Genomic DNA, 25605 nt, shown 5'->3' with positions numbered 1-25605 from the left:
GGGGAGGGAAAGCGCGGAGCCCCTCTGCCCACCGCCGCGCCCGCCCCCAGGGCTCTCTCGCGGGCCCCTTTCCCCCCCACCCGCGCCCCGGGGCGGCTCGCGGTCCTCCGGCGGGGCCCCGAAAGGCACAAAGGGCGTCACGTGACCGCGCGCCCGGCCGCCATTTTGTCTCCTGGTTCTCGGAACGGGCCTAGTGCGGCAGCGGCGCAGACACGGGGCCCGGCGCTGCCTCGCGGCTCCACGGGGTGGCGCTGCCGAGCCGGGCCCCGCCGCAGGGGGCGCCAGGAAGTTGTGGCGGCCGCCGCGGGAGCGCGCGTCGGCCCGGGCCGCGCTGGGGGCGGCGGGAGGGAGCGCTGCAGGCGGGGCCGTCCCCGCGCACGTGTCGGCGCGGAAGAAGCGGGAAGGGCTCTGCGCGTTCGTTAGAAGGCCCGCGAGACGCGCGTGGGCTCGGCGAGGCCGGACGCTTGTTGTGTGGCGAGCGTGCACGCGGCTCCTGCCGCGCAGCGCGGCTGTCCCTGAGGAGCTCAGAGTTTACACCTCCTCTGTCCCGGCACTGCAGTGCGATGTAGCGGCCGCTTACCGCTGGGTGCCCCCGCGCCGCGTTTCTGCTGGCGCTGCCCGTGGTTCTCCGCGTGTCTTTAAGTTCAGTTACTGTTTTTGCTCAGTCAGCTTTCCCCATCAGCACGTGAAGTGCGGCAGGTGGGAGCCGCAGCGCTGCCGACAGGGCTTAGGTCTGTGGGGAACATGGATGTGACAGCTCTGCACCCCTGCGGCTCGGTTTGCTGTCAGGCTGCATTGGCTGTGAAGTTGTGTGCTTCCAGATGCAGCCAACTCTGAGCTGCTTGTCTGAAACATACACATGTGTGGGCTCTGCAGAGGTACTCTGCTCTTGTAGTGCCGAGTTAGCTGGTGCTGTGAGTTTTTTATGGAGCACCAAGGAGGACGAATGATTCCTGGAGGGTGCTCCCCTTAGCACGTTGCTGTCTCCGCTAACTGCTCCAGAGTTTTTGCTTTCCCTTCTGTGTCAATGCCTGCCGCTTTAATGTAGCTCAAGGAATATTTCAAAGCCCTGTGCGTGACACAAATAACTCTGTATGTCCACAGAGCTGTTGGAGGTTTGCTTCTCATTTTGTTGTGGTAACCGCAAAGCAGTCATGTTCAGGCAGTAATGCTGTGCTGAGGTAGGCTTCGTTCTTTCACATAGGAAGTATATTCTGAACCAATGCATGTGCATTCTGACCCGAGAGCCCACTGCTTGCCCCAGAATTCCAAAATTTGTTTGATGATGACTCGCTTATGGAGTTTATTTTTCGGTGAACAGGTAGCCACATGTACATATGTTCTTGTGTAAATGTCAGGCAACTGTTTTTCACTGTTTACTTTGCAGTTATAAATCTCTGGGGTAGAAAGTCACATGTCACATCTGTTTGTCTGCCCACAGATATGTACTAGCAAAGGGAAAGTAGTCACAAGCAAGGGAAAATTGTTAAACATTAATTATAGGACTTCGTTTCTGTGGTTAATGCAGTGCTTTTGTTAGCAAAATCAAGCTTTGAGGGTTAAACCCTAGAGCTGTAGGTGCAGGTAAACACTTTCTGTAGTTAGCTTGCTCATGCCTTTGTTCTAAATGTGTGTGCATGCACTTGCATGCACTTACATGCACAGACACACCCCCAGGAGAAATCTGTTCCCTGCCAGTAAACACAGGTGTCTTCGGAGTCCTTTCAGTGGCTTCTTAAATAAAACGGTTGGTGTTAAACTCTTCCCACTTCTTCTTTCTACAAACTTGGCAAACTTCCTTCCTTCTCTCACTCTACTGAGTTTTCTCCTGGGCTTTCTAGTGGTCTTGGCAGTGGAGACCGACAGCAGTCTGCTGAAGTTGTGGAGGCTGTCATAGGTGTAATGCGCTGCTGCATTCTTCTCCCTGACTTTGTGCTGCGCAGGGTTTTGGGAAGTTGGAAGGTATTTGTATTATGTAGCAACAGAAGACTTTTTTAAACTGTTTTCTTCTAATGCTTATGAAAATAATGCCATCATCCATTTCTTTACAGACAGATGGTAAAGCCTTCTCAGGAATCTAGGGGGAGATGATGGTGGTCATCTATAGTATTTTTTTTAAATAGGCTTGTAACATTGCTTTGAGTTCTGCATAAATGTAATTCTCAGTGAACACAAAGTTGGAGTTCAGAACCCTTCTCTTGACAAAATGGCTTTCCCTAGGGAAAAATGCAATCAGAGGTTTAATAATCAAGCATTGAGTCACAAGATATTTAAATGTCTAATTAGTGTTGTGATGCACCAAAAGGAATCTATTTTGCTTCCCTTTCATCTTAGCTTTCTCCTATCCTGTTCCTTCAAAGAATAAATATGGAAAATAGTACATCTGATTGTCACAACTTGAAACTTCAGATAAGCAGTGATGTTTTGTAAGAATCTTCTAAAGGTAAAGAAAAACCCTTATGCATTCTAAAATATGCAGCAGGTAGTAGAGATATAGCAGCTATTACAAAGATGTGACAACCGTGAAGTGATAACCGTGCTACCAAGCAGAAGGGTGTATTTTACCGAGGCAGAAGTTCAGTCAGCGGTTTTGTTTGGAGGTAAAAGACTTGAGAATGAAATGCTGTTTGGCCTACAGGCAGGTGGTGCTCAGAGCTGCCTACTGATAACTGTGTTCTGACAGTTCAGCTCCCAAGTTCCTCGGGTAAACACGTGGCTGTTGCCAAGTATGTTGCTAAATGTAAGAGACTGAAAACAGTCAGGAGACGTGTGCATCTCTTAATGTAAGCCTTCAAAATGTAAGGACATTCTTCTGCAATAATGTACATCCACTGCATTATCTCAAAGTCTTGTTTTTGAGCCAGGTGTGTCCTTAGTGCTGGGATTTGAGCAGAGAGCGGGGCGCTGTTAATAGTGCAGTAAAGCAGACTTGAGTACCAAGTCCAATTCGTAAGAAACTGCCAAAGTAAGGACATAGAGGGTGTCAGGTGTGTTGGTCATTGGGGAGGGATTGCTCTCCCAAGATAGTAATTTGTGTGGCCTGTGTTGTTCTTTTTTCCTTTCCTTACTTTTTTTTTTTTTTTTTTTTTTCTTTTTTTAACTGGAAATTCAAATTTCAGGCTGGAACATAAGAGAGACGGCAAAGCAGAGCGACTTATTTGGGAGAAGTTGTTTTTCAGTGGTTCTCTCAAGAGGCTGAGGCTTTCTAGAGTGTTCACTGCTGTGTTATATGAAGAAATCATGCACAGCTTTACAAGCATTACTAAGTATGCATTGCAGTGTACATCACTGTAGTGAATTTTCCTACACTTCTGCAATAAATAAGTTTGTATTCATTGGGGCGTGGAAATTAATGTTTTATTTTCATTGCGTGTGTTTGTTATCCTGATGTAAATACTGATATTACTGTACTTATTATAAAGTTTTCAGTGTTGTATTTAGCCTGTGTATGCTAAAGCTTATGTAAGGTAGATGCTCATTTTTCACTGGGTGGAGTTTGTCCCAGCCTCTCCCTCTTTGTGCTGAGGCAGAGGAGAGGATATCAGCGGTGAGAAGCCCTGTTGCTTTGTGTTACTCTTAACTTTCTCTTCTCACAAAGCTCATGTTTCAGTGGTTAATCTCTACACTCGTAACTCCTCCTCATCCTGTGAGGCTTCTCCTAGTCAGTGTTAATAGCAGAAACAATTAAGCACCCAGAACCTGAAGTGGTAGACTGTATAACTGCTTATTTGGTTCTGTTTTCCTTGGCATATCTGTTGCAGTACAACTAATACACTGCACAGAAAGTGGAATTAAGTCTGTGCACGCTGTTGTGTTCTATCATACTATTTATCTGGTGTTTAAACAAACAGTTGACAAAGCTGAAAATGTGCTTTTGGTGTTACTAAACCTGCGGTTGTGGTTCTCTTTCCTGCCCCAGCATGGGAGATGTTGAAGGGAAGTTTACTTGATAAAATGTTATTAGGCATCCTTACTCATTATTTCCTGACACTAGTGTGACCATACAGTATTTTCAAAATGTTATATACAAGCTGGTGGAGGTGACTTAATATTCATTCAAATGCTTTGAGGTGTTTGAAATGAGTTGTCTAGTGGAACATCTCTGATGTAGCAAGCACTGTTCATTTCACCTTTACTCAGTTTGGTCAGGCTCAGATATTGCATCCTCTGTGTAAAACTTCCTTGAGCACAGCTACTGTAGTTCTTCTCCAGGTAGTGCGTGCAGAGAAATGCATCCTTCCAAATCCATGCTGAAAGTGTTGGGAAGCTGGTGTGTCCAGGCTGCAGCATATCAAGAGACAAGGAGGTGTGACACTAGGGGATGTGGTTTAGTGGGCATGGTGTGATGAGTTGACAAACTGCCTGATCTTGAGAGGTCTTTTCCAGCTTCATTGTTTCTGTGATTATCTTGCTGCTGGAACACCTGTTTTCCACCTTTCCAAGCGAAAAAGCTAGCATGGAGTGTACCAGATGTGGCCTGGAAGTTGCCATCTAGCCATGCTGAATTTAAACGTGAGTGAATCAGGTGTATAGCTGGGGCATGGTGAGTGAGTCAGCGTAGGAAGAGTCTTGGTTTATGTACTTAAGTTTCACTGGAGAGCCTATTATCTTTTTCCGTTAGGGTGTACTTTAATGCTTAAGAAACTGCATCCTGTGTGTGCCTCCCTGGAAGTACGTGTTTTCTTCTGATGAAATACCTGTGTCCATGACGCTTGAGTACTCCAAGTAAAATAATCATACGTTACTGATGTATGGTTCACTGATACAAGTGCTCTTGGATCTTGTGGGGGCAGTCAGAATGGAATGAATGACGGTTGTGACAGGTACTGTAACTGAATCTTTAGTTTCAAGTCTGTTTTTCCTTTTTTTCTTTCGTGTTCCAAGATGTAGTGCATTCAGCTAGGAACAAGTAGAGAAAACAGCCATGGGATTTAACTAACAGTTGGTTTAGAAATGGCGGTGTGTGGCCTGTTGGTGTGCCCCAGGAGTCCGGCTGACTGGGGAGTTGCAGGCAGAGGATTGTCATGCAGATGAGATGATAATGCAGTGGTAGGTCTGCACACTGCCAGGTGAACGTGGAGTGGTGAAGGGGCTGTGCTGTGGCAGTGTGTTGGAAGCACCTTCTTCAGGTTCTCAGATACCATTCTGTTTGCTGTCTCTGATCGTGGGCATCTCGTGGAAATCAGAAGCTCCAAATCCTGTTTTGAAATACAGGGGAATGTCATTCATACCGTGGAGGATGTGAATTTGCCAACTCCTAGAAGAATTTCAAGCTGGGCGCTTGTTCCAACAGAAAGCTGTTCTTTTTCTCATCTGTTCATCTTCCATTAAAAAATACTGCATATTAAGACAACTCCCTATAAAACCGTTCCGGAAGAGTTTAGAGCAGTCCCAAGGGGTTGGTTTGGTGCACTCATACTGAAGTTATTTTTAACCTTTTCTTGGTTTCCTAGTAATTGTGCAGAGGGCCCCTTTGACAGCAGTGGTTTTATGTATAGCACAGTAACCTACTTTGAGTCCATGGTTCATGCTCAGACTTAAAATAGGCTAGTGAGAGCATTTTTACTTAGGATGGTTAATCCTTAGAAGAGATTAAAATTGTCATTCAACTTACTTGGTTTAAGATTGAAAAACCGCTAACCAAGTTTGGGGGCTGTATTCTGAACGGAAGGGATGGCTGGGAAAGGAGTGCCTGTTTGAGAACGTGCTTCAGGGCTTTGTCTGGCCTCGGACGGGACGGTTTTTCCTCCTGGCAATTCTCACGTTCTCTATTGAGGAGGAGATTCATCATGTTGTACACTTCACTGTTGTTTGTTGCTGATGTTATGTCATGTAATAGATTTCAGCAAATGAACAGGTAATAATTGTATGCAGTGAAATATTTGGTATTAATTTTGGCATGGGATGGTAATCCACTGATTCAAACATTTGAGAATCACAGCAACGTGTCTTTGTATTTCTTTTGATTTTTAATAGCTAAAATCTTGTATTTACTTCTAGTAGAACTTAAATAGTCCATGGAAGCCTGCCTAATACTTGATCCCATGTAGTAAAACAGTGTGGTGAGGCAAGCTCTTCAGAGTGGTAATGTGTTTTTGTGTATACAAACCACTCAGCTTGTTGCTGTCTAAGCAGTTATGTTACAGCTACATGGTCATACTCCTGAGCAGTGTATCTGTATTTGTCTCATTACCAGTTAGCAGAGTATTCAAGGTGAGCTCTGCACATACCTGGAAGTTACTGCCTTACTTTTTCAAGTCACTGTTGTTAGGAACATGTGCTTGTGTGCAGCAGAGCACTGTGCTGTAACTCAGTGGCCTCAGGTAGCTGTAGTAAGTTGCTTGTTCTTTTTCCACTTCATTAGTACTCTTATTTCTCTGAGAGGAAAGACAAATGTCCAGGAATGCATCAAGTGACTCATGCATCAGAATAAAGATCCTGGTAGTTGTCTGATGTAACCCCTTCCTGTTTAATGAGCCTTTATATATGCTCTTCTGTTCTTGCCAGCAGTGTCTTTATTTCTCAGCTTATGTCTGTTGTGGGACTAACCCAGTCCTGTGAGGGGCCTCTCTGCTTAAACAGATAAGTGACAGTGAATTGAGGGTGAAGTAAATGTTTGAAACCTACTGGTCTGCCTGTCTGTTCAAGCACAGGTGCTGTCAGTGAGAGAGGAAGCAATCCTCATGTGGTTCAAGTGCCACTCTGAAAGATTAATTTCCTTTCTATTTAATCAGAAGTTAAGAAATTCACACTTCTTGAATTGAAATGGAAACTTTCAAGAGGGTTGTTGTTGGAAAAGGTTTCTTGCCAGTATCCGAAGTGATGCATCTTGGTACGAAATTGAGCAGATCACAGTTAAGAGGTTCAGATTGATATGGTAAAATGGAGCTGGTGTGAATACAGTACAAGTAAATATACAGATCAAGTAAAAAAAATACAGATCAAGTAAATGACTCTTACATCTTACATTCACACCTTTACACCAGTTTCACAATTTGGAGGTTATTACTTCTAGTTCTAAATAGAAATTAGGGATCTAATATCCTCCCTGGAAGACTTGCCAAACTTGCCTTTAAGGAGAGGTTTGTAGTGAAGGCTGCCCTATGTGTGCAGTTAGTGCTGTTGAGCATATTCTAATTGGAAAGGCTGTGGTCTGCAGGTTGTTTGCTGACCAGGTCTGCAGAGCATGTAGCTGCTAGGAAGGTGTTAGAATGGAAAGTTGACTTCTGTGTAGGATTCTGTTCTCAGATACTTCTTAAATCGAGACTTTATAATGAAAGTATACTGATGATGGGTTAAAAGTACAGAACCTACTTGGAAAGGAAAGAATTGCACAGGTAACTTTTGAATAGCTGATCTGTGATGCCTCTTGCCCCAGGTGACCTTCCAAGTGTGGGTAGGGAAACGCTTGGTGTAACTTTAATGAGTTTTTTCCTTCTGTTCCAGTCATTATCGTCCCTTGTGTTGGTCTGTCTGCACAGTACCTGCCTCCTTTTTTTTTTTTTTCCTTCTTTTCCAGGCATTTCCCTAGATGTAGTTATCTGACATGTCTCATTCTCTCCTGTTTCTAAATTCTGTAGTTTTCCTTGTTGAGTTTCTTCATAACATTAGAGATAAAATAGTATTCCTGGTCTCTCTTGTGTATTTGTTCTCTCTTGAGAAATGCAGCTTTTACTTGCCTAGTCTGTGAGTCTTCCCCCTCTCCATACCCATCCCATATTAGTATGCTACATGGATGTGCTCTGCTGCATACCTTGGTGATCTATGATTTTTCTCACTTCTTGCAAGTCCTAAGTAATTCTAAAGGAGAGCAAATCGTATGACATTGTAATTCAGCATGTAGTATTTACAATGTAGTAACCACTTTCCAGGCTGGATGTGGCTCTGGGCAGCCTGGTCTGGTGGTTGGTGACCCTGCACATAGCAGGGGGTTGTAACTGGATGAGCACTGTGGTTCACTTCAGTCCAGGCCATTCTATGATTCTGTGACCCTAGATGTAGCTCAGAGAAGACGCAAGTTTAAAGCCGGGGCACACAGTGCTTTCGTTGCTCTGTTGAGGAGTGGGGATGTGGGATGAGTAACAGCCAGCTCAGCACTGCAGCACTTCGGTATTCTGTTACTGGATTGCTTTAAGTGGATTACTCCTGCAGTGCTGTTAAAACCTCATGTGCTTATAAAGACATCTATGCAGTCTTCTAAGTTGCTATTTTTTTTTAACTTATTTTCGTTGTTTATATGTGTTTATTGTTGAAAGTGATAACCTTGTTTTCTCTCCCTTTCTGTTTGTTAGAGGATAATGCTAGCTGCTTGTGGTGAGGAAGCTGTAGTGGTGGAGTGGAGACAAGGTACTGTGGGACTTCAGCTGCTGGGACAAAGGCCGTTCAGTATTCATAGTTCATCTTGGGCAGCTGATGATTTCATCACGTTAAAACTTAAACAGTCTTTGTGCCAATACACAAGACCTCAACTGTTTGCACGTGAGGGGAAAGAACTTGAGCTACTAGAACAGAAGTGAACCAGATGTTTCTGGTGTGTTTTTTTATTTTTCTCAGGTAGTGTGACTTGTTCAATTAGGAAAAAGTGTGTTTGTGTGGGAAGTCAGCAAAACATTGATAGCTGAAAACTTCAATCAAAGCTGTAGGCTAGAAGCAATAAGCAGTTTTGGCTGTTTATTCTGTCTAGCTGTCCTCTGGACATATACTTTCTCTGAGGAGTCCTGTCTGGAAAGTTATTAAGAAGTGCCCTGAGTGATGGCTACGTATTGAAAAGAGTTGGAAGAGAAATCAGTGAGCTTTCTGGTGATCTTCAAGACTTGACTGCAGGGAGTTGTTGCGCAGTTCTGCATGAACTCTTACATCTGTTTTGGTTTTCCATGACAGCAGTGTTCTTGTCACAAAGACCTTGAGCTGAGTTTTTAAATCTCACCTTTGTTTGGGTGAGTTAACTAGCTTTTAGGTAGGTGAAGTATGGGCTGTGGAAAAAACAGGTCCTAAACAGGCAGACATGTCCTTGGCTATCATTGAAAAATCTGGAGAAGCTTCTGAGGAGAGAGAAACTGAAGTGCTCATGATGAGCTTTTGTGCTGAGAGCAGTGGACACAAATCTCTGACCAGCTATGTAACTTGTCTGTGTTGCATCCAAGGGTACAGCACGTGGTTAGCGCTGCAGGAAGATAGCAGCTTGGTTTGTATGAAGTGCCCAGGCCATCTGGAAGAGCATTTGTGGATATTTTTACTGGTAAATAAAACTAGAACCTGTGAAGACTGAGCTCTGAATTTGATGGTTGTTGATTTGCTTCAGCAGGAAAATGTCCCTGGGCATGGTTTGGTTGCCTCGTTATCTTTGGATGTTGTAATCAACAAATGGTTCGACTGTCCAGTCGGAAAATCAGAAGCGAGGTATCCACCATTGTATCTTCGTTTGTGTTAAGCTGTAGGTTTTCCCTCTGTAAGTTTGTGAGGATGGGGAGTGGGGAAGAATTTGGATGTTTTCCAGGATCAGTCTTCTCATGAACATCACCATCCTGTCTTTCAGCAATTTGAGGTTGACCTCATGCTTGGCCTGTGCTCAGGACTGTAGATAAAAGCACTTTTTGCTAATAAAAAAGATCAAGTGATGAAGTTGTTAGGTCTGGAGGTAGAGTCTTATCCAGAACTGGTTTGTGCTGTGGTCAGGAGTGCATGTGTAGTTTACTTCTGTGTTTATAATGGATGTTAGTCTAGCCCTTGTGGTTTCTCCTGCCATTCACAGAATGAGGGTGAATGAGTGTGTCATGCTGTTAGGTCCTTTCTCTTCAGGCCATCACAATAGCTGAAAAGTATACTGTTAGAAACTTTGCTTTTTCATGTTTGATTAATGTAAATTGTCTACTTCAGTTATCTGAAAAGCTAAACAGTAGCTGTTGTTGAGGGTTTGAAGGAAGCCAAACCGCCAGCTTAGCAGGCAGTGCTGTGTGTGTGGGTGACGCCGCTGTCTGAGGTCCTAAGCCAGCTTGTGGCAGCGGTAATGCTTTCAGACAGGGAGAGAACATTCTACTCTGGCATATTGCTGCTGTACTGACCCTGCTGGGTCACATCATTGCAGTACTGAGCGGGTGGAAGAAGCAAGAACACGCTGCCCTGTGGAGAGGTAATCAGTTCTTCCTGGAGTGATTCCATTTCACTTGTCTGTATGGAAAAAAAAATGAAATGTGCCTAAGGAAAAGGCCACACAATACCATTGTTGGAGAGTCTCCAGTGGGTGATGACGGGAATCGGTGTGCTGTCAGAAATACCCAGAGATGCAAACATAAAAGGATTGAAAAACCTTCCAGGTGTCTTGAAGCTGTTATTACAAAGTGTTCTGAAGCATTGGTCTGGAAAGTGTTTCCTTCCATGTTTCAGTGATGTCTTGTTGATTTTTATTTATCTATTTTTTGTGAGAGCAGACTGCCAGGTACCTGGTCATTGCAGTTAGAATGTCTTGTTAACATCATCATTTCACTGTTATGTTGAGGTTTGTTTTTGTTTTTTCCCCACTTTGCATTAGAAATGTCACCTCTCTTTTCTATTGATTATTACTTGGTGCTTTATTTTCAACATGATGAAAATGCAGGAGTTGCGAAGACTGACAGTGTAATGTGGTAAACAGTATGAAATCAACATTATAATTGGTAATTCAAAGGGCTCCTATTTTTGCTCTCTAAAAATACATGCAGGATCAAGTTCATGGTTTTCAAGACACCAGCTGTATTTATTTAGCAGATGCTAATGTAGTAGAGCTAAAATACTCCTTGTGCAGAAAGGCTGTGATGAACTGATACGGAAAACAATGTGTTAGTTGCAGCCTCTGGTAGCCTGTATAGGGTCAGTGGTGAGAGAGAGGTAGGGTCCTGGTAATAGGAAGTTTTCTTAAGTCCCTTAAGTAGGTTTTTTCCACTGATAGGCAGATTGCTTTCTTGGCATAAAGTTTTAAAATGTCTATAAAACAAAATAACTTAGTTGAATCCAGCAAGGCATGCTTATTCATATCTGTTTAACTTTGTTCCCTGTCTCCAGGAGTTACCCATGAAGAATCTAGCAGTGTGCAGTTGCACACCTGATAGGGGAATGTGTGTTGTGTCCTGCGTACCGATGTTACAGTTAGTTTTGGGTGGGTTATGACTGCTCTGCCTTGGAGAGGTGGAGGAAATACCATGTATCTGCTCTTTCAGAGGTGGGATGTATTTAATTTGTGCTACGGGTACAGGCTTAGGCTTGTACAGGGCAGGAGTGGAAGCCTGAAGAATACCAGAAAAGCATAGCATTTATTTTTGTTTGGTTTCTTTTGGATGTCTTTAACAAATGAAGGTCAAAGGTGGCCTGAATGCTAGAGAAATGAAAGGCATTAAAATAGCTCTTCCCTTTCAAAAGGGACCTGGCGTCAGACAGGCAGTGTAGCCCAAGCATACTGACGCTGTCTGTGTGTACATGACACCCAGGGATCACACTCGGTCCACTCACACGCTTGGCTCTCGGTGTGCACGCAGAGCAAGTGGCCACGATGGCTGTAGTGCAGTGAGCTTACGAGCATTGAGGTGCTTGGCCTTGCTGCAAACCTCTGCTGTTCAGCCTGTGGTCTTCCTGCACCCTCCCCATCTCCGTGTGAGTTTGGCCTCCCACCTGTCTCAGTTACTCGGTGTTTATATCAGACTTAAAACCAGGTTTGATCGTAATTGCACATAAAAGGTCATGAATTTGGAATGTCAGTCTGTCTTGTGTTTTTAGAGGCAATCTAAATAAACTTGGAGATTATGAGACACTAAGAATAACTGACCTATAAAGAATAATGACTTGGCATCTGACTCATGCTGTGTGTAGTGCTTTGTCTTTCAGAATACACTTTTACTGGTCAGAAAACATACAAGTTCTATGTTGTGTGAGCTTTCTTGCCTAATACAGGCTGTAGGGAGCATCTTTGCGCATTCGGAGGTAGCTGTGTTCCTTCTAAGCCAAGAAAGTGTCTAAATCTGTAGACTGGCAGAGTGCAGACTGATCTGTGCAGCAGGAAGTGCACAGATAAGCGCTGTGATCTTCGGGAAGTCTATTTTAAGTTATTCACTGCTGCACCTGTCATTGTCACTACTGAGGAAGCACTTTTCTTCTTTTGTGGCATCAGACCTGAAATTACAATCTGTTGAGTGTTGTGAGTACAGAAGCTAATAAGTTCAGTAGAAAAGTATTGATGGGTATTACTTGCATTTTCATTAGCATATCTGGACAAATTTTAGCTGATTGCCCCAGTTGTACACTGGTAGCTAAGCGTTTTTGTTTTTTTTTTCTAATACGCATCCAGTGCACTGAACTCAGTGCCTCTCTCCTGATCTTTTTGTTTTATAGAAGGCTTACTTGAGTTTTGGCGTATCTTAACAACTACCTCAATACTTGACTGTCCCTGGGTGTGGAAAAACTTTCTCTATTTAAGGAATTACAAACTATACCATGCTTTTTTTTTTTCTCTTTAAAAAAGAACAAGCAGTGGTTTGGAGGAATGTGAGATGGGGACATGGGTATTGCTGGGCACTGACAGTGATGGCAGGGCTGTGGCTGGGTGTGCCCTGGGCAGCTTGTGTGCTGTTGCAGCCCCTGGCTCTGCTCAGTGCTGAGTGGTGGTTTCTCTACCCTGCTGTGTGAAATCTTAAACAAAGGAAGAAAGTACTTCTCACAGTGGATACTGTGGAACCAATGGAAGTGTGCTCATATAACTGGCTGAGTTTCAGTCCTGAGCATGATTCACCCTGTGCTTTTTCTGTGGGCTTGCTTTTTTCCCCTATAGGGCTGAAAGGAGCACTACTTGTTTATTGGCTGATTTCAGAAATAAAATGAGCTTGGGATTCCGAAGGGATGCTCTGGAAGCTTATTCTGCTTGTTTTATTAATTACAGTATATGAGCTTTTTAAATAGAAAACATGCCTGTGGCTGTTCTTAAGAAGTTCTTAGTTTTTAAGGCTTTAGTGCTGGGTTATGTGACAGGAGGTGCTGAGCCTTAGCCATTGAGCACACATTCACTCCGATGTTAATGCTCTGTTTTTGTGGTGATGGTGTAACATTTTGCTGTCTCCATGTGCACTGAATGTTTTACAGAATTCAAGTTAAATATCAATCACATTTTATTGCTCTTAAATGTGAATGACCTCTTGAGGTAATGAAACTGTACTTTACAGCAGAGGTGTAGGTAAACTTGCCAACATAGTAAACATGAGGTAGTCTTGAAGGAAGATACAGATGTTCTATTTTTGTGATACAGATCCTTGGGTAAACCCTTTTTCTCCTAATTGAAAATGAGATATCCAGAAACCTTAGTGTCTGTCAGGCCTTTGACTTCAGAGTTGCATAGCACACTGCTCTGAAAGCTCTCAGAAGAAGCACTTCAGTACTGGGTGCAAAGACTGGAACAGAGCTCCCACTGCGTGATAGGCCGTGGCTCGGGGGTGTGCAGCTGTGAAGGCACAGCTCTTGTTTTTGTGGCAGTTCTTACCCTCTTTTGTAGGGATACCTGTAAGTTCCTTCATGAGACACTGCATTAGGCAGAGGACTCCTCTGATAAAATGCCCCTGTTGTCTTGCACAGAGTTACCTGAGCTCTTGCTGTCTTGTGCAAGTTGATGTTTTAGGGAGCTGACTTCCAAGCTCCAGGTAACATTAAGTTCTGCTGTTGTACTGTTGGAAACGCTGAAGGAAAAGTAGTGGTCCTGAATCTTCTTTCTGAGCCTTGCATTTCATCTTTTTTTTTTTTTTTTTTTTTAACAGAAGAAACCAAATCCTTTTCTTATTCTGAAGGAAGATCAAGTTAAATCTTGGGGCAGATGTGGATCTAGGAAGCCGCTGATTCCCTAGTCTGTGTACTTTGGCTTGTGGAAGGGAATGGTTTTAAGCCTTCATTAGATGGATGCTGAAGAGATACAGAGTGGCTCCTCAAACTGCACGTTATGGATTTGTTTTGCTGCCTGGTGTTTTCCAGTGCCATGCCTGCCTTGTTTCTGTACCGCTGTCAGGTTTGTTAGTGGATCAGCCTGAAGGTAAGCCTTCTCTGCAGAGGAGAAAGGGTTGATTTAATGAAGTTGAAGACTGAGCAGCAGTTCCTGTGAAAGAAGCTGGTATTTTCCCTCACCGATGGAGTGGAAAACTCTGAGAGAAAGGTAGTATGAAAGTTGATCCAAGTTTTTTGAGCCTCATTACCTATCTAAATGTAGATTTATAATGCATCCTGAGCTTCCAGTGCTGTGTAGGGTATTCTGCCATAAGGAGTGTGAGTAGTTGCGGCACCCTGTCTCTGTTAGAACACAGCCTTGTGTTCATGTGTGTGTTAGTATTGTGCTGCACAGTAGTGAAGCACAGTAGAGACTGGTTTCATGTGTTACTTGTTACCTTGTTATTCATATGACTTTTTCTTAAGCAGTGCCCAGTGCTGTTATTGCTAATGTAAGGGCCTTGTTTTCCAGCATTTGTGTTAGTTCTTAGTGTGGTGTTTTTGCCATGTAGAAGTATTGGAGTGGTTGGTAGGACTACTGGTGCAGTAATGTTCGAATAAGGGACAAGATAGTTGCATCTGTATATATATATATATATATATTTGTTGTTGTTAGGGAACTGGATACTATTTCCTTATGAGTCAGCTATGACAAGATCTCGATGTACCCCTTTCATACTCTTACCATGAAGATTCACTTAAGCTGTTGGAAATGGCCTTCTGGCTGAAAGCTCTGATAACAGGTGGCTCCATTTTTAAGAGTTTTTCTCAATCCTGTGTAGGCTGTATTATAGAAGCTGTACTTTGGTAAATTGAATGATACGTTCGTTTTCTGGTACAGTCTGATCTTGAGCAGTGGAGGTCATGCTCTTGGCTACTTCAGTAATATGCATTCAAAGCATCTTCACATACCCTTTCCAATCCTTCATTTAGTGTTCTGTTCAATACGAATCACTGAAATGGCTTTGGTGTGTTACAGACTCAGAAATGATAACAGTGCCATTGGGACAACCAGCGAGCTGTGGTCAGGAAGGGCACTTCAGGTGTGTGGCTGTATCTGGGGTCCTGTGAAACTTGGCTGTGCGGTGAAGTCCCGGGAGGTGGACTGAGCTGGTTTACGTGTTTCTGCTGGACAGAGGGATGCTTGTAGCTTGCTTTGAGCCTCCCTTGTTTGTTTCTGCTCATCTGCTTTTCCACGGTGATTTGGAATAGAAAACCAATCTTTGTTTGGTCTTGCTTGGCGAAAATAGATTACTCTTGAAGTGTTGCCCAGTGTGTTTTCTGCTCCCCTGCCACCAACCACTGAACAAACAGCTTACAGAACGTGTAAGTAATTCATGCACAGAAGAAAGATATATAGGTATATATATATATATATTTTTTTTTTTTTTTTATTTTATTTTTCTCCTTTCAAGAAAAGGGCAAGCTCCTGGAAGTGCCCAATCTGAGCATCAGGAAAGCAGTAGAGTAAGATGCTCAAGACTGTGGCTGACCTCACTTTTAACCAGTATTCCAGATTAAAATACTAAGAATGACCAAGGTTTCGAGGTAGTTTGTTAATTACAAGTAAGTGGTTTTGTTGTTGTTGTTTTTTTTTTGTTTTTTTTGTTTTTTTTTTAAGCACAATTAGATTATATTTCACTGAGCAGGTGTTTTAAATTGGGATTTGTAGCAGTGATCTAATTATTATAGTAATTAGTGGAATCTTTCTAATTGCCTACTCATGAGACTGACATCCGTTGATTAAGAGAAGTGATCTGCATAGTTTTTCACCGTGTTTGGAATACAGAGAGACATTTGTAGACTGCCATAGTAATGAGCACGAATTTCTCTTCTGCATAGAATGACTCAGGGCACTGAGAGATCGTGCAGCTTCAGTCAAAGTGAGGAGTTGTTTACCTGATGTCTGTATACACAAGTACCTGTAAGAGGAAGATGGTTTAACAATTACTTGTTGACCAGACCTTTACTTTTCTAAACCTACAGTGTTCTTCAGGATCCGTCACAGGCAGAGCAGGGAACATCACTGTGCTGCTTTGTTTCCCATTGTGTCCCATTTCAATGGTGTTCTTACTGTGGCCAAATGTAAATATTGCCCCAACATGTTACATGGTGCTCGTGTACATGAGTCAGGAGAATGGAAGCTGCTTATGTGCTTGCCTGCGTAACTATTGCATTGCCATTATCAGAGATTGTGCGATCTCTGCGACTCAGAGATCGGTGTAACTCGGGATGATAAGGGTGGCTTTGGAGCTCTTTGACGGCAGTTGTTTGGAAGCAGACTCGTCAGAATGTCATTGCTGTTTTGCATATGTGTGACTGAATATGCATGTGAGGTAGTAAAAAGGAAAGTGAATGATACTGCTTCTGTAATAACCTTGTTGCTTATGAAGAACTGAGCAGGTTTGCTTCCTCTCCTACTGGAAGTTGCTGAAGCCACTTGCTGTTTAAATATTAGAAGCATGCAGAGGAGACCTGGGGCATCTCTGGGCAGATCTGCATTGATCCAATATGGATGTTATACACTGGCTTTTGTAGTCTGTGCCTTTACTTGCAGCTTTGCTGGTGCTTGTTTGTCCCTGCGTGGGCTCTTCCTATTGCAGTGGCAGAGTTGCCTCCTGGAGTGCCATAGAAATACCTCACTGAGCCTGGGCTGGCTCTGGGGAGGGCCAAGAAGAGATCTAAGAAGTAAGGGGAGGCATATGGCCAAACTAATGAGCTTTATTTTTATGCATGTGTTCTCCGAAGTCACTCTTTGTGCTCCTCCCAGTCTTTTACATAAACTAATGATTGTTCAGTAGGTTGCAGAGCAACTAAGAGCTGTTAACAGCAAGAGGGTGTTGAGTGAGGCAGTTAGGTTGGTGTACTCCTTTCTGTTGCCTTCAGTGAATAAATTATTGGATTCAATTTATGGACAAATTTCCAAGCAGAGTAAGCTGACGCTCTGTTCTGAGGCCACGTTCTGTGACTGTGCATGCAAGTCACTGAGGAGGCAGTGTGTTGCGCCCCGCAGCTCACTGAGGGGTGAGGCTGGGGCATGGTGCATGCGGTGGGCACGCCAGTGTCTCGTAGTCCCTGACCTGTGTTACAGGCTAGACCAGAGTGGTTGGTCTTGGTTGGATTTTGTAGCCTTCAGCTGTGTTGCACTTCTCTAAGGATAACACCTTGCTGATGGTGACTTGAGATAACCAAGGTGCAGGAGCAGTGCTGTCCTGGTGAGTTTAGCAACTGGGAGCCTTCACCTTATGGATCAAAATCAGATTGCTTTTATACCACTTCATCAACTGTCAAGTGGCATGGTGAGCTCTACAGCTTTTGATGTTTCTGGTTCCATCTTCATTATAAGGTTTTTGTATCTAAATGAACAGTGATTGTTTTTTTTGTGTGTGTTCCTCTGTCCTTTTCATAATGATAACATTTTTAAAACTTATTTCAGTGGCTGTGTGTGGTCCACCCCTCTGCCCCACTCACTTCCTGCAGCAGAGGAAACAATCCTTGTGTAGACTTCCATAATTTGGAGACTTCTTTCCTCCTTGAGCTGCTCTTCTCTACAAAGTGGACTTGGGAGTTGGCTCTCCTGGTAATTTTTGCACACAAATGTGCCTTTAAATTATCTTTTAAAGAGCTTTGGAATTGTTAGAAGAATTATGCAGTCCAATTAGAAAATAGTGAGTTTTTCCCTTCATTCTTACAGAGACATACTCTTTTCTACTGCAGTAATGTAATAATACCACACATTCTGTTCCTTTGGTGCAACTATTAATGATAGGGTGATGTCACTTAGATTTTTTTTACTTACTCTAAATGCCTTCTGGTTATCGTAGTTAGAGTGTAGCCTCCAAGGTGTGTTGTGGAGTGCTCTGTCAAAGTAATCTCTGTGCTCTGTCAGTGCTGGTTTTCTGTGAGGAACTGTAACTTGGAATCCAACAGTCCTGTTGCCTAAAACTTGCTGGGCGTTACAAAAAGGAGCAAGGAAGCAAAGAGTTTTGTTCCCAATTACCACTGTCTGCTTAGTTGAGCTCACAGATGAGTTTCCAAAGAATTCCACTGGCGTTCCTGCATTATCATTTGAGAGAGGTCCTGTTGCTCCTCAGATCAGAAGCGAACAAATTGCAGTTCTGTTGTGCTCAGCTGCTCTGTGAGCTGCAGTAATCCCGCTTTGCTGGGGATATTGCCTCTTGGCAGTGCCTCTTGGTACTGCCTCTGTGCCTTGAACTGTCTCTAAGAGATCTGCTCTTTGAGATTGTGGAGCGTAATTGCCAAACTGATACGGTGAAAGTGTGTGCAAGTGGCAAATGTATGTTAGGAATTAATAGGAAGACTAAGGAATGAAGGATGGTATTCATGTATAATTTAGCTTAAAAAATGTACAGACTACATCTTATCTTGACATCTTCTTGGAAATCAGAGGGAGGGTTGCTGTTTCAGTGGGCTTTCTTGGTAGACTTCAATTAGAAGAAAACCAGAGGAGAGAAAAAAGGAGGAAATAGTTACTTCGTTTGTTTAAGCAAGTAGCAGAGTAACCTGAAGCGCAATGATGAGTGTTGGAATTCTGCCCAGATACCTTTCTGGACAGGCATCCAGAGGGTGCAGTGCCACATTCATGGCTGCGGGTTGCACGAAGCAAAGCTGTTTCCTGGCTGCCCCTCAGGGTGTGCGCTCCTGCTGCAGCCCTTCTGCTCTGGAGCTGTCTGAGCTTGTGGTGAGCCTTGGCAGGCAGCTTACCTGGTGGGCACTGGGCTGGGGGGAGACTTCTGGCTTTGGTTGAACACTCAGTGGCCTCATGTACGGATTGGATGAGCATTGGTGTCTGCACCAAGTAGAAGGAATGCGGTTTGAGGAAAGCTGCCACTGCTCTGAAAGCAGCGGATCAGATGGGCCTTGTAGCACAACTCCCAAGGCTATGTTTCCTTCGTGTCAGGCAGAGGAAGCAACTGCACGGGAAGCTTTCCTGGATGTGAGCCTAATGGGCTGAACATAGCTAATGTAAAAATAGAAGGCATTTCAGTGAGGATAAGGCACCTTTGTGGTTACAGTTTTCTATGAAGAAACAATAGTAGAAAGAAGTACATTTCAGTAACTACTAGTTAAACAGAGGGGATGTATGAAAGATCTAAGGGAAGCAAACTGAGAGGGAAGGACCTGCTGATTTGTGTGTTCTCCAGTAGTTTGGCCTGGGTTGCACTAATAAAACAGGCAGCTGTGGTCTGTTCCAGTATTGCTTTGATAAGAAGGATCAGTTGGCACAAGAGCCTGCATATGGGGAGTTGGAACAAATAATACGTGAATGTGAAGTGAAAGGCTTGTCTCAGAAAAAGGAACAAGGTGTTAAGCAGTTAGCTGCAAATGTGGTTCAAGAAGGGGGTGCTATACTTGTACTAAGAGAAAGACTTGATTATGCTTGATGCTGAGCTGTCGAAAATGCTTATCCAGCATTGCTTTCTATGAGTTTTAGGTTTTATTGCCCTCTTTTTTTTTTTTTTTTTTTCTTCCCTAAAAGGACAAATTTTGATGTAATGATGAAGCTAAGCAACTTTGGCTGCTGCCAGAGAGGATTGTGTTCTCTCTTCCTCACATCCTGCTCCCAGAGCCAGTTATTGGAGCGCTAATTGCTTTGGGGAGAACAACAGGAGAGCTGCTGCTCTGTCCGTTCCCTTCCCTCAGCTGTCACAGATCAGCCTCGTACAAGGCAGCAATAATAGGGACTGACAGCAAGGGGACCGGACCACACCTCCTGGTAGCCAGCTGTTAGCCGGGTTTTCTTCTGACATGACAGCTTTAGCCTTGGAGCTTGACTTAGCCACCTAAAATTCACATCGGGGCTTTGAAGAAACAGTCAGAAACAATTTCACAGCTCTTTGAGAACTTGTGAAGGGCAGGTGGCACCTCCAGAGGATGGGGAGGGCCCTGCAGTGACACTGCTTTCAGTACTGTTAGAATGGTGGGAGCTGGGGGATTGTGACCAGCCAGCTTCATTGCATGTTGTAGGAGGTATGGGTGGCTGAAAGTGTTTGGCCCAGTGATCACCTGGAAAATACTAGTCTTTTTGTAAACAAAAACAGGAGCTTTTCAGATGTGAAACCAGGCTAACCCAGTCCAGCTTCTTGCTGTAGCCAGCTGAGACCTGCTGGATAGCAGCACTTGACTTGGTTGCAATTACTGCAATAATTATTATTGCAGTTATGCAAGAAACAGTGCCATTGGAACTGGTGCTATAGGGAAAGCGTAACTGGTTGGAAAACTGTACTTGGAAGTGGATGATCAAGGGCAGAGATCCGTTGGGTCTCTGAAGAGCTCTGTCTTGAAGTGCTTGTTGCCAGGTTTGGGGAAGATTTGGTCTATAGCATCTGATATAGTAAACCAGTGTAACAACAAGGGCTTTTTGATTCAGAAGCGTTCTGGCAAACTGAGGTAACTGCTGCACTTTTAAGCAGAAGGCTCCAGCTTCAGATGAATGAAGTGTTGCATTTGAGTGGGAGGAATCAGCTGTGCAGCCACAGTGGAGAATGAATGCAAAATAGAAACTGGAAGCAGTCATAGGCTGGCTGGCTGTAGTTCTTCACATGCTTTTGTGTTGAAAAATAAGCTTCCAGAGTTCTATTTCACACTTGATGTTTATTATCAGGAGGGAGGTGGCTGAGCCATTAGCTGACTTGTTGAAGCAAGGTGCACCGTCCCTGTTAGTAGTTTCTGCCCAAATGTGATAATCTGGGGGATAGGGAGGTTCTGATGATGGAGTCTCTTGTGATTAAAAAAGAAAGTAAGTCATAGAAAGAATTCACTTTAGTTGCTGTATCTCCGATGTGGCTGAGGTTTATCAAATGCAAGAGGATCAAAAAAATCCAGTGAGTTTTGTTCATGACTATGTGATGCCATGTTACCACAGTTGGTCTCTCTTCATAAAAAGATGGCTTAGCAAGACTGATGTGGACAGACTTTGCAGCTTGTTTGAAGGAATTGATGAGCTGAAACCCCTGTGAATTCTTGCAACAAAACTGCACCTTGCAGCAGGTTTTAGTTTGAGGGTCTGCTCTGGCTTTGCAGTTTACAATAAAGTTAATTTTACAGTTTCTGACGTGGCTTTATTTGAAAGGTGTTAACTGCTTGTATTGTGCTGAAGAGGCCTAAACTGGAGTCTGACAAAGCTGTAATAAGGTGATACAGCTGAACACTGGTGGGTTCTTGCTTTGCTTGTGAAATCAGTTGTTTTCTCCCCCTGCCCTTTTGCTGTAGTTGTTGGTGTCAGTATTTCAGTAGCCAGCATTATAGCATCCCACCGATAGCAGTGTGGGCAGAGCTGGTGCTGCGTTGGATTATGGCACCTGAGAAGAACAGTTCGAATGCAGAAAGCAACAAAGGTGTTCTGCTGCTATGGGAGAAGTTCAGTGTTACACTGCGGATGAGCCACTCGTAATGTGTGTGTGAACGCTGTGTGCGTGCTTGGTGCTGCTGACATACACAGGCTGAGCTGTTACTACCTGCTGTCCTGACAAGACTCGCAGGAAGGATGGAGTGCGTTTCAGTAGTAGCATTAGAAGGTTCTCAGCAGTATTGCTGACCTGTTACTCAGACTGCAGTAGCAGTTGCAAATGCTATTTACTTCTAGGCTTAAGAAACTGCTGTTGTTTCCTGACAGCAAATTATTTTCATTGCGGTGGTTTTTAGTTTGATATTAAGCATTGATGGGTTAGGAGCGGAAAAAGGAGGGTGATGTAAAGCATTGTGATAAACAAGAATCGCCTGTTTGGGTTAACGGGAATGAACGGTTGTTTATCTTCATGGTAGGAGATGATGGCTGGCCTACTCTGTGTTTTTCTTGTCTTTGCTTTTGACAAATGGCCATAGCAAGTAGCAGAAAAAAACTGCTGTGAATATGTCTGCAGGTACTTGTCACAGTCTGTATGTCTCATCCATCTGTAGTGTCTTTCCAGAAATATTTAAGTATGAATTTATGTAGGGTGGTGTGCCAAGAGCATGTGGCTTAGCTCAGTAACTGAAGTCTGCCGTGTTTGTGTAGGAGAGAGGGCTCCACCTACTGGAAAAACCTGCAAGTTGATAGACTGAGTTCAGAAGGAGGAGTTCAATAAGTGGTTTCTTATGTCCTGTCTCATGGTTGGGAATGGGACCATTTGTGGGGAAATAGGTGTGCGTTTTAAAGTCTGAGCTCTGAAAATATACTCGTAGCTTTTTTGATGTTGACTTCATTTTTTTCTTTGATAGGAACATCATCTCCAACGGGCTATCTCAGCACAACAAGTATATGGAGAGAAGAGGGATAACATGGTTATACCAGTCCCAGAAGCTGAAAGTAATATTGCATACTATGAATCTATATATCCTGGAGAATTTAAAATGCCAAAGCAGCTGATTCACATACAGCGTAAGTAAAGCAGTTGTTGGAGCCTACACCAGAAACTTGATTTTACCAGCAGTTAAAGATCAATCTTAAATGCCTTTTGAGCTCCTGTGAAATCTAGCTTGGGAGCATGTATTTCTTCCAGCATTTATGCAGTGTGCACTCCCCTGTCACACCTGTTCAGAGGAATATTAAGCTCCTCTTCAAGAAGATAACGTCTTTCTTATGTCTGTATGTTCGTGCTTCAATTTTAGCAGTTTCACTGAGTTGTGTATGTGTTAGGATGCTGCTGGTGTTGGAACGTAGCAGCTGCTCTGCTTGGATGTGGACCTTGACATGAGCACATTACTTTGGACACCTATATTGCAGAACTGTCTTGTGTTGTTTTTTAAATTCTGATAATCTGTTGTGTGTGTACACAGCCATAGTTATGCCTTGCTCACTGGCTTAATATGAGGCTTCTGTGTCAGTCTGATCTTCAGTAATAAGCTGAGTAATAAGCAGCATGCTCTAATAAGCAAATGGAGAGACTAATACTAGGAGTCTCATATGCTGATGCCAAGATGCAGTTTTTCACTCTTCTTTTACTTATTACTAGTGGTCTCTTAGTTGCTATGACAACATTCAACTGCATTTTTTTAAAAGCAGGTCATACTTTTCACAATGTGAAATGCATACTTTAAGAAATCGATAGTTCTGAGAAACCAAAGCAGTTTGCATGAAGCTGAGAACCAGGGGATGTTCTGTAATACATGGTTTATAATTTAAGGTCCCCTGCCACGATGCTATTGGACTAGTTTGGTCTGATACCTTTGGATCAGAGAAGTCATTGAGAAGGTTTGTGAGGTCTCTCATACACTGTGTATGTAGTCTCTAGGAATACTTCTTAAAGCATTTAAGCTGGAGTCTTAACTTCTGACATGGATGCTACAACATGAAATTGTAGAACATGAGATGATAGTGAAGTCTGACCAATACAGCAAGTTCTCCTTGAAAGTAGTGGGGTCGAATACCTCTGAATGTTTTGGACACTGTAAAGCTTTCATTAGTTAATGAAAGCATGCTCAAGTAGATATCAGTATCTATCCTCGATTTCAGTCATATAATTTATTTCAGTAAAACAGGCAGGTGTTACTTCTAAGCAGTGTACAAACGTTATCTTGGTTTTTGTCTTCAGAAGGATCTGGCACATACTGCAGACACTGCTGTTAGAACATTTCTGTAGTAAAACAGTGACTTGACCTTAATTTGTATCGTTCAGCTTTTAGTTTGGATGCTGAGCAGCCGGATTATGACATGGATTCAGAAGATGAGGTCTTTGTCAATAAGTTGAAGAAGAGAATGGATATCTCTCCTTTGCAATTTGAAGAGATGATAGACCGACTAGAAAAGGGCAGTGGTCAGCAGGTATGGTGTTGCTTTGAATAAAAAATCTGAAATGTGCATTGTCTGTAATGCCATATGACAGTGACATACTGGGTTTTACATTTAGCCAGTCAGCCTGCAGGAGGCCAAGCTGTTGCTGAAAGAAGATGATGAATTGATCAGAGAAGTATACGAGTACTGGATTAAAAAGAGGAAAAACTGTCGAGGGCCCTCTCTTATCCCAGCAGTGAAACAAGAGAAGCGAGATGGCTCCAGCACAAACGATCCTTATGTTGCTTTTAGAAGACGAACAGAAAAGATGCAGACAAGGAAAGTAAGTAGACTAATGCTTCCCTGTCACTTGTTTCTCTTCCTTCTCTTCCCTCTCATAAAGTAGCTAATTTAAAGAGACAAACTTGCTAAGTAGTGTGAAGTAATACTTCACTACTTTTTGTTTGCTTGGCTTTTTCCCTTTTAATTTGCAAGAAAAAAAAGACTAACTACTTTAGACCAGCTGTTGAAGGAAGTTTGCATTCAGTAGTTTTTGCTCTCTAGTTTAGGTGCTAAACCTGCTTGTGATGGCAGAAAGCTGTAGCTTATTGGCAGACGCATCTGGTTATCTTCATTTTTTGTGTGTGGTTTAAAAAACCTAATACTTTTTTAGTTTTTAGTTCAGATTATGTAATCTAAATGATGTGGGAAAACATAAAACTACATTTGTATCTACAGAATCGAAAAAATGACGAGGCGTCTTATGAGAAGATGCTTAAACTGCGTCGAGACCTGAGTCGTGCAGTAACCATCCTGGAGATGATAAAGAGAAGGGAAAAAAGCAAGAGGGAGTTGCTGCATTTAACACTGGAAATTATCGAAAAGAGGTAACATTTCTTGCAAATGTGCTACAGAAAGCTTTGGAAACTGCTGTAGATTTCAATTCTCATGAATATTTTATAAAATACGAGAGATGATCTTAAAATAAAAATTCGAATTTTTCTGCTGTAAGCTATATAGTATATTTTCATTTATGGCTCTGAAGAGCAAAATTGAATTTAGGGAGTCACTCATTGTGGAAAAAGCAGCCTGCATTGTTCTATTATATGTGTATTCAAACATTTGCATCTCGTGTTGTGTGTATTATGTAGGAAGGAAGAACATAGCTTCAGGTAAATTCCTTTAGAAATTGATATGTTAAACTACGTAACTGTGTAGATTAACGAATATCCCCCTGAAGAAAACCAGCAGGCATTTCATTCAGTATGACATACTGTTCTGTGAGGAGTTTCCAACTTGTGTTCCTGCTGACATCCTATTTGACAGCTGTGCAGGAGACCGAACGCTCCACTTTCTCAGCTGACACTTTCACAATGATTTGAGAATCACATTTGAAATGTGGAGTTGTTCTTTTAGGCAGATGGTATTTAGAATCTGAATGGACTTATCAAATTTAAGTGTCCGTGTTTGAAAACTTAGGATGTTTACAGTCAGTACTGTAAAGCTCTAAAACAAACCTCTTATTGATTTTAGTTTGAGTTCTTGGGAACACGAGCTGAGTATCTTTGTTTTCTATCAGGTGCTCTGTTTTTCTTGTCTAGTAGAGTTAGGGGAGAGATGCACTAGCTTTTTAAAGAAAGTAAACTCTTGAACACAATTACTGAAAAATCCTGACCGTCAAATTAGCACTGTGCACAGGTCTTGAAACATATTGCAATTTGTGGTTCTACATCTTACAAAGCTGTGCCTTTACACAAAGAGGGGTTCTGAATAAGGCTCTCTGTCTCGCTGCTGAACAATTTTTGTGATAAATTTTTTCTTTTGAGTGGTACTGTCACCGGATAAGGAGGGAAAGAACTTGTCCTGTTCTTCCTTCAGGTTTTTGTTTCCTCTTCTTCCCTTTGCAT

The 25605-nt window shown here is 42.9% G+C and overlaps 1 protein-coding gene across 8 annotated transcripts in view; it reads left to right on the top strand.

Annotated features, from left to right (window-relative positions):
* EPC1 (enhancer of polycomb homolog 1) overlaps positions 1 to 25605 on the top strand; it is a 58813-nt gene that overhangs the window by 15534 nt on the left and 17674 nt on the right. For 6 of the 8 annotated variants that reach the window (XM_042816518.1, XM_042816516.1, XM_042816515.1 and 3 more), the window contains 4 exons: positions 22207 to 22366; positions 23604 to 23749; positions 23835 to 24041; positions 24437 to 24585. In XM_042816518.1, coding sequence (XP_042672452.1) covers positions 22267 to 22366; positions 23604 to 23749; positions 23835 to 24041; positions 24437 to 24585 — 602 coding nt within the window. In that variant the 5' untranslated portion in view covers positions 22207 to 22266. Of the gene's footprint in view, positions 1 to 13802; positions 14156 to 15530; positions 15553 to 22206; positions 22367 to 23603; positions 23750 to 23834; positions 24042 to 24436; positions 24586 to 25605 lie in introns of those variants that run through there. The other 2 variants (XM_042816520.1, XM_042816519.1) reach the window with 2 other exon arrangements.

The sequence above is a fragment of the Centrocercus urophasianus genome, unplaced genomic scaffold (assembly GCF_019232065.1).
Source record: "Centrocercus urophasianus isolate 14NV4802_14NV808 unplaced genomic scaffold, USGS_Curo_1.0 seq_16, whole genome shotgun sequence".
Classification (NCBI taxonomy): domain Eukaryota; kingdom Metazoa; phylum Chordata; class Aves; order Galliformes; family Phasianidae; genus Centrocercus; species Centrocercus urophasianus.
This window is presented reverse-complemented; position numbering and strand designations above follow the sequence as displayed.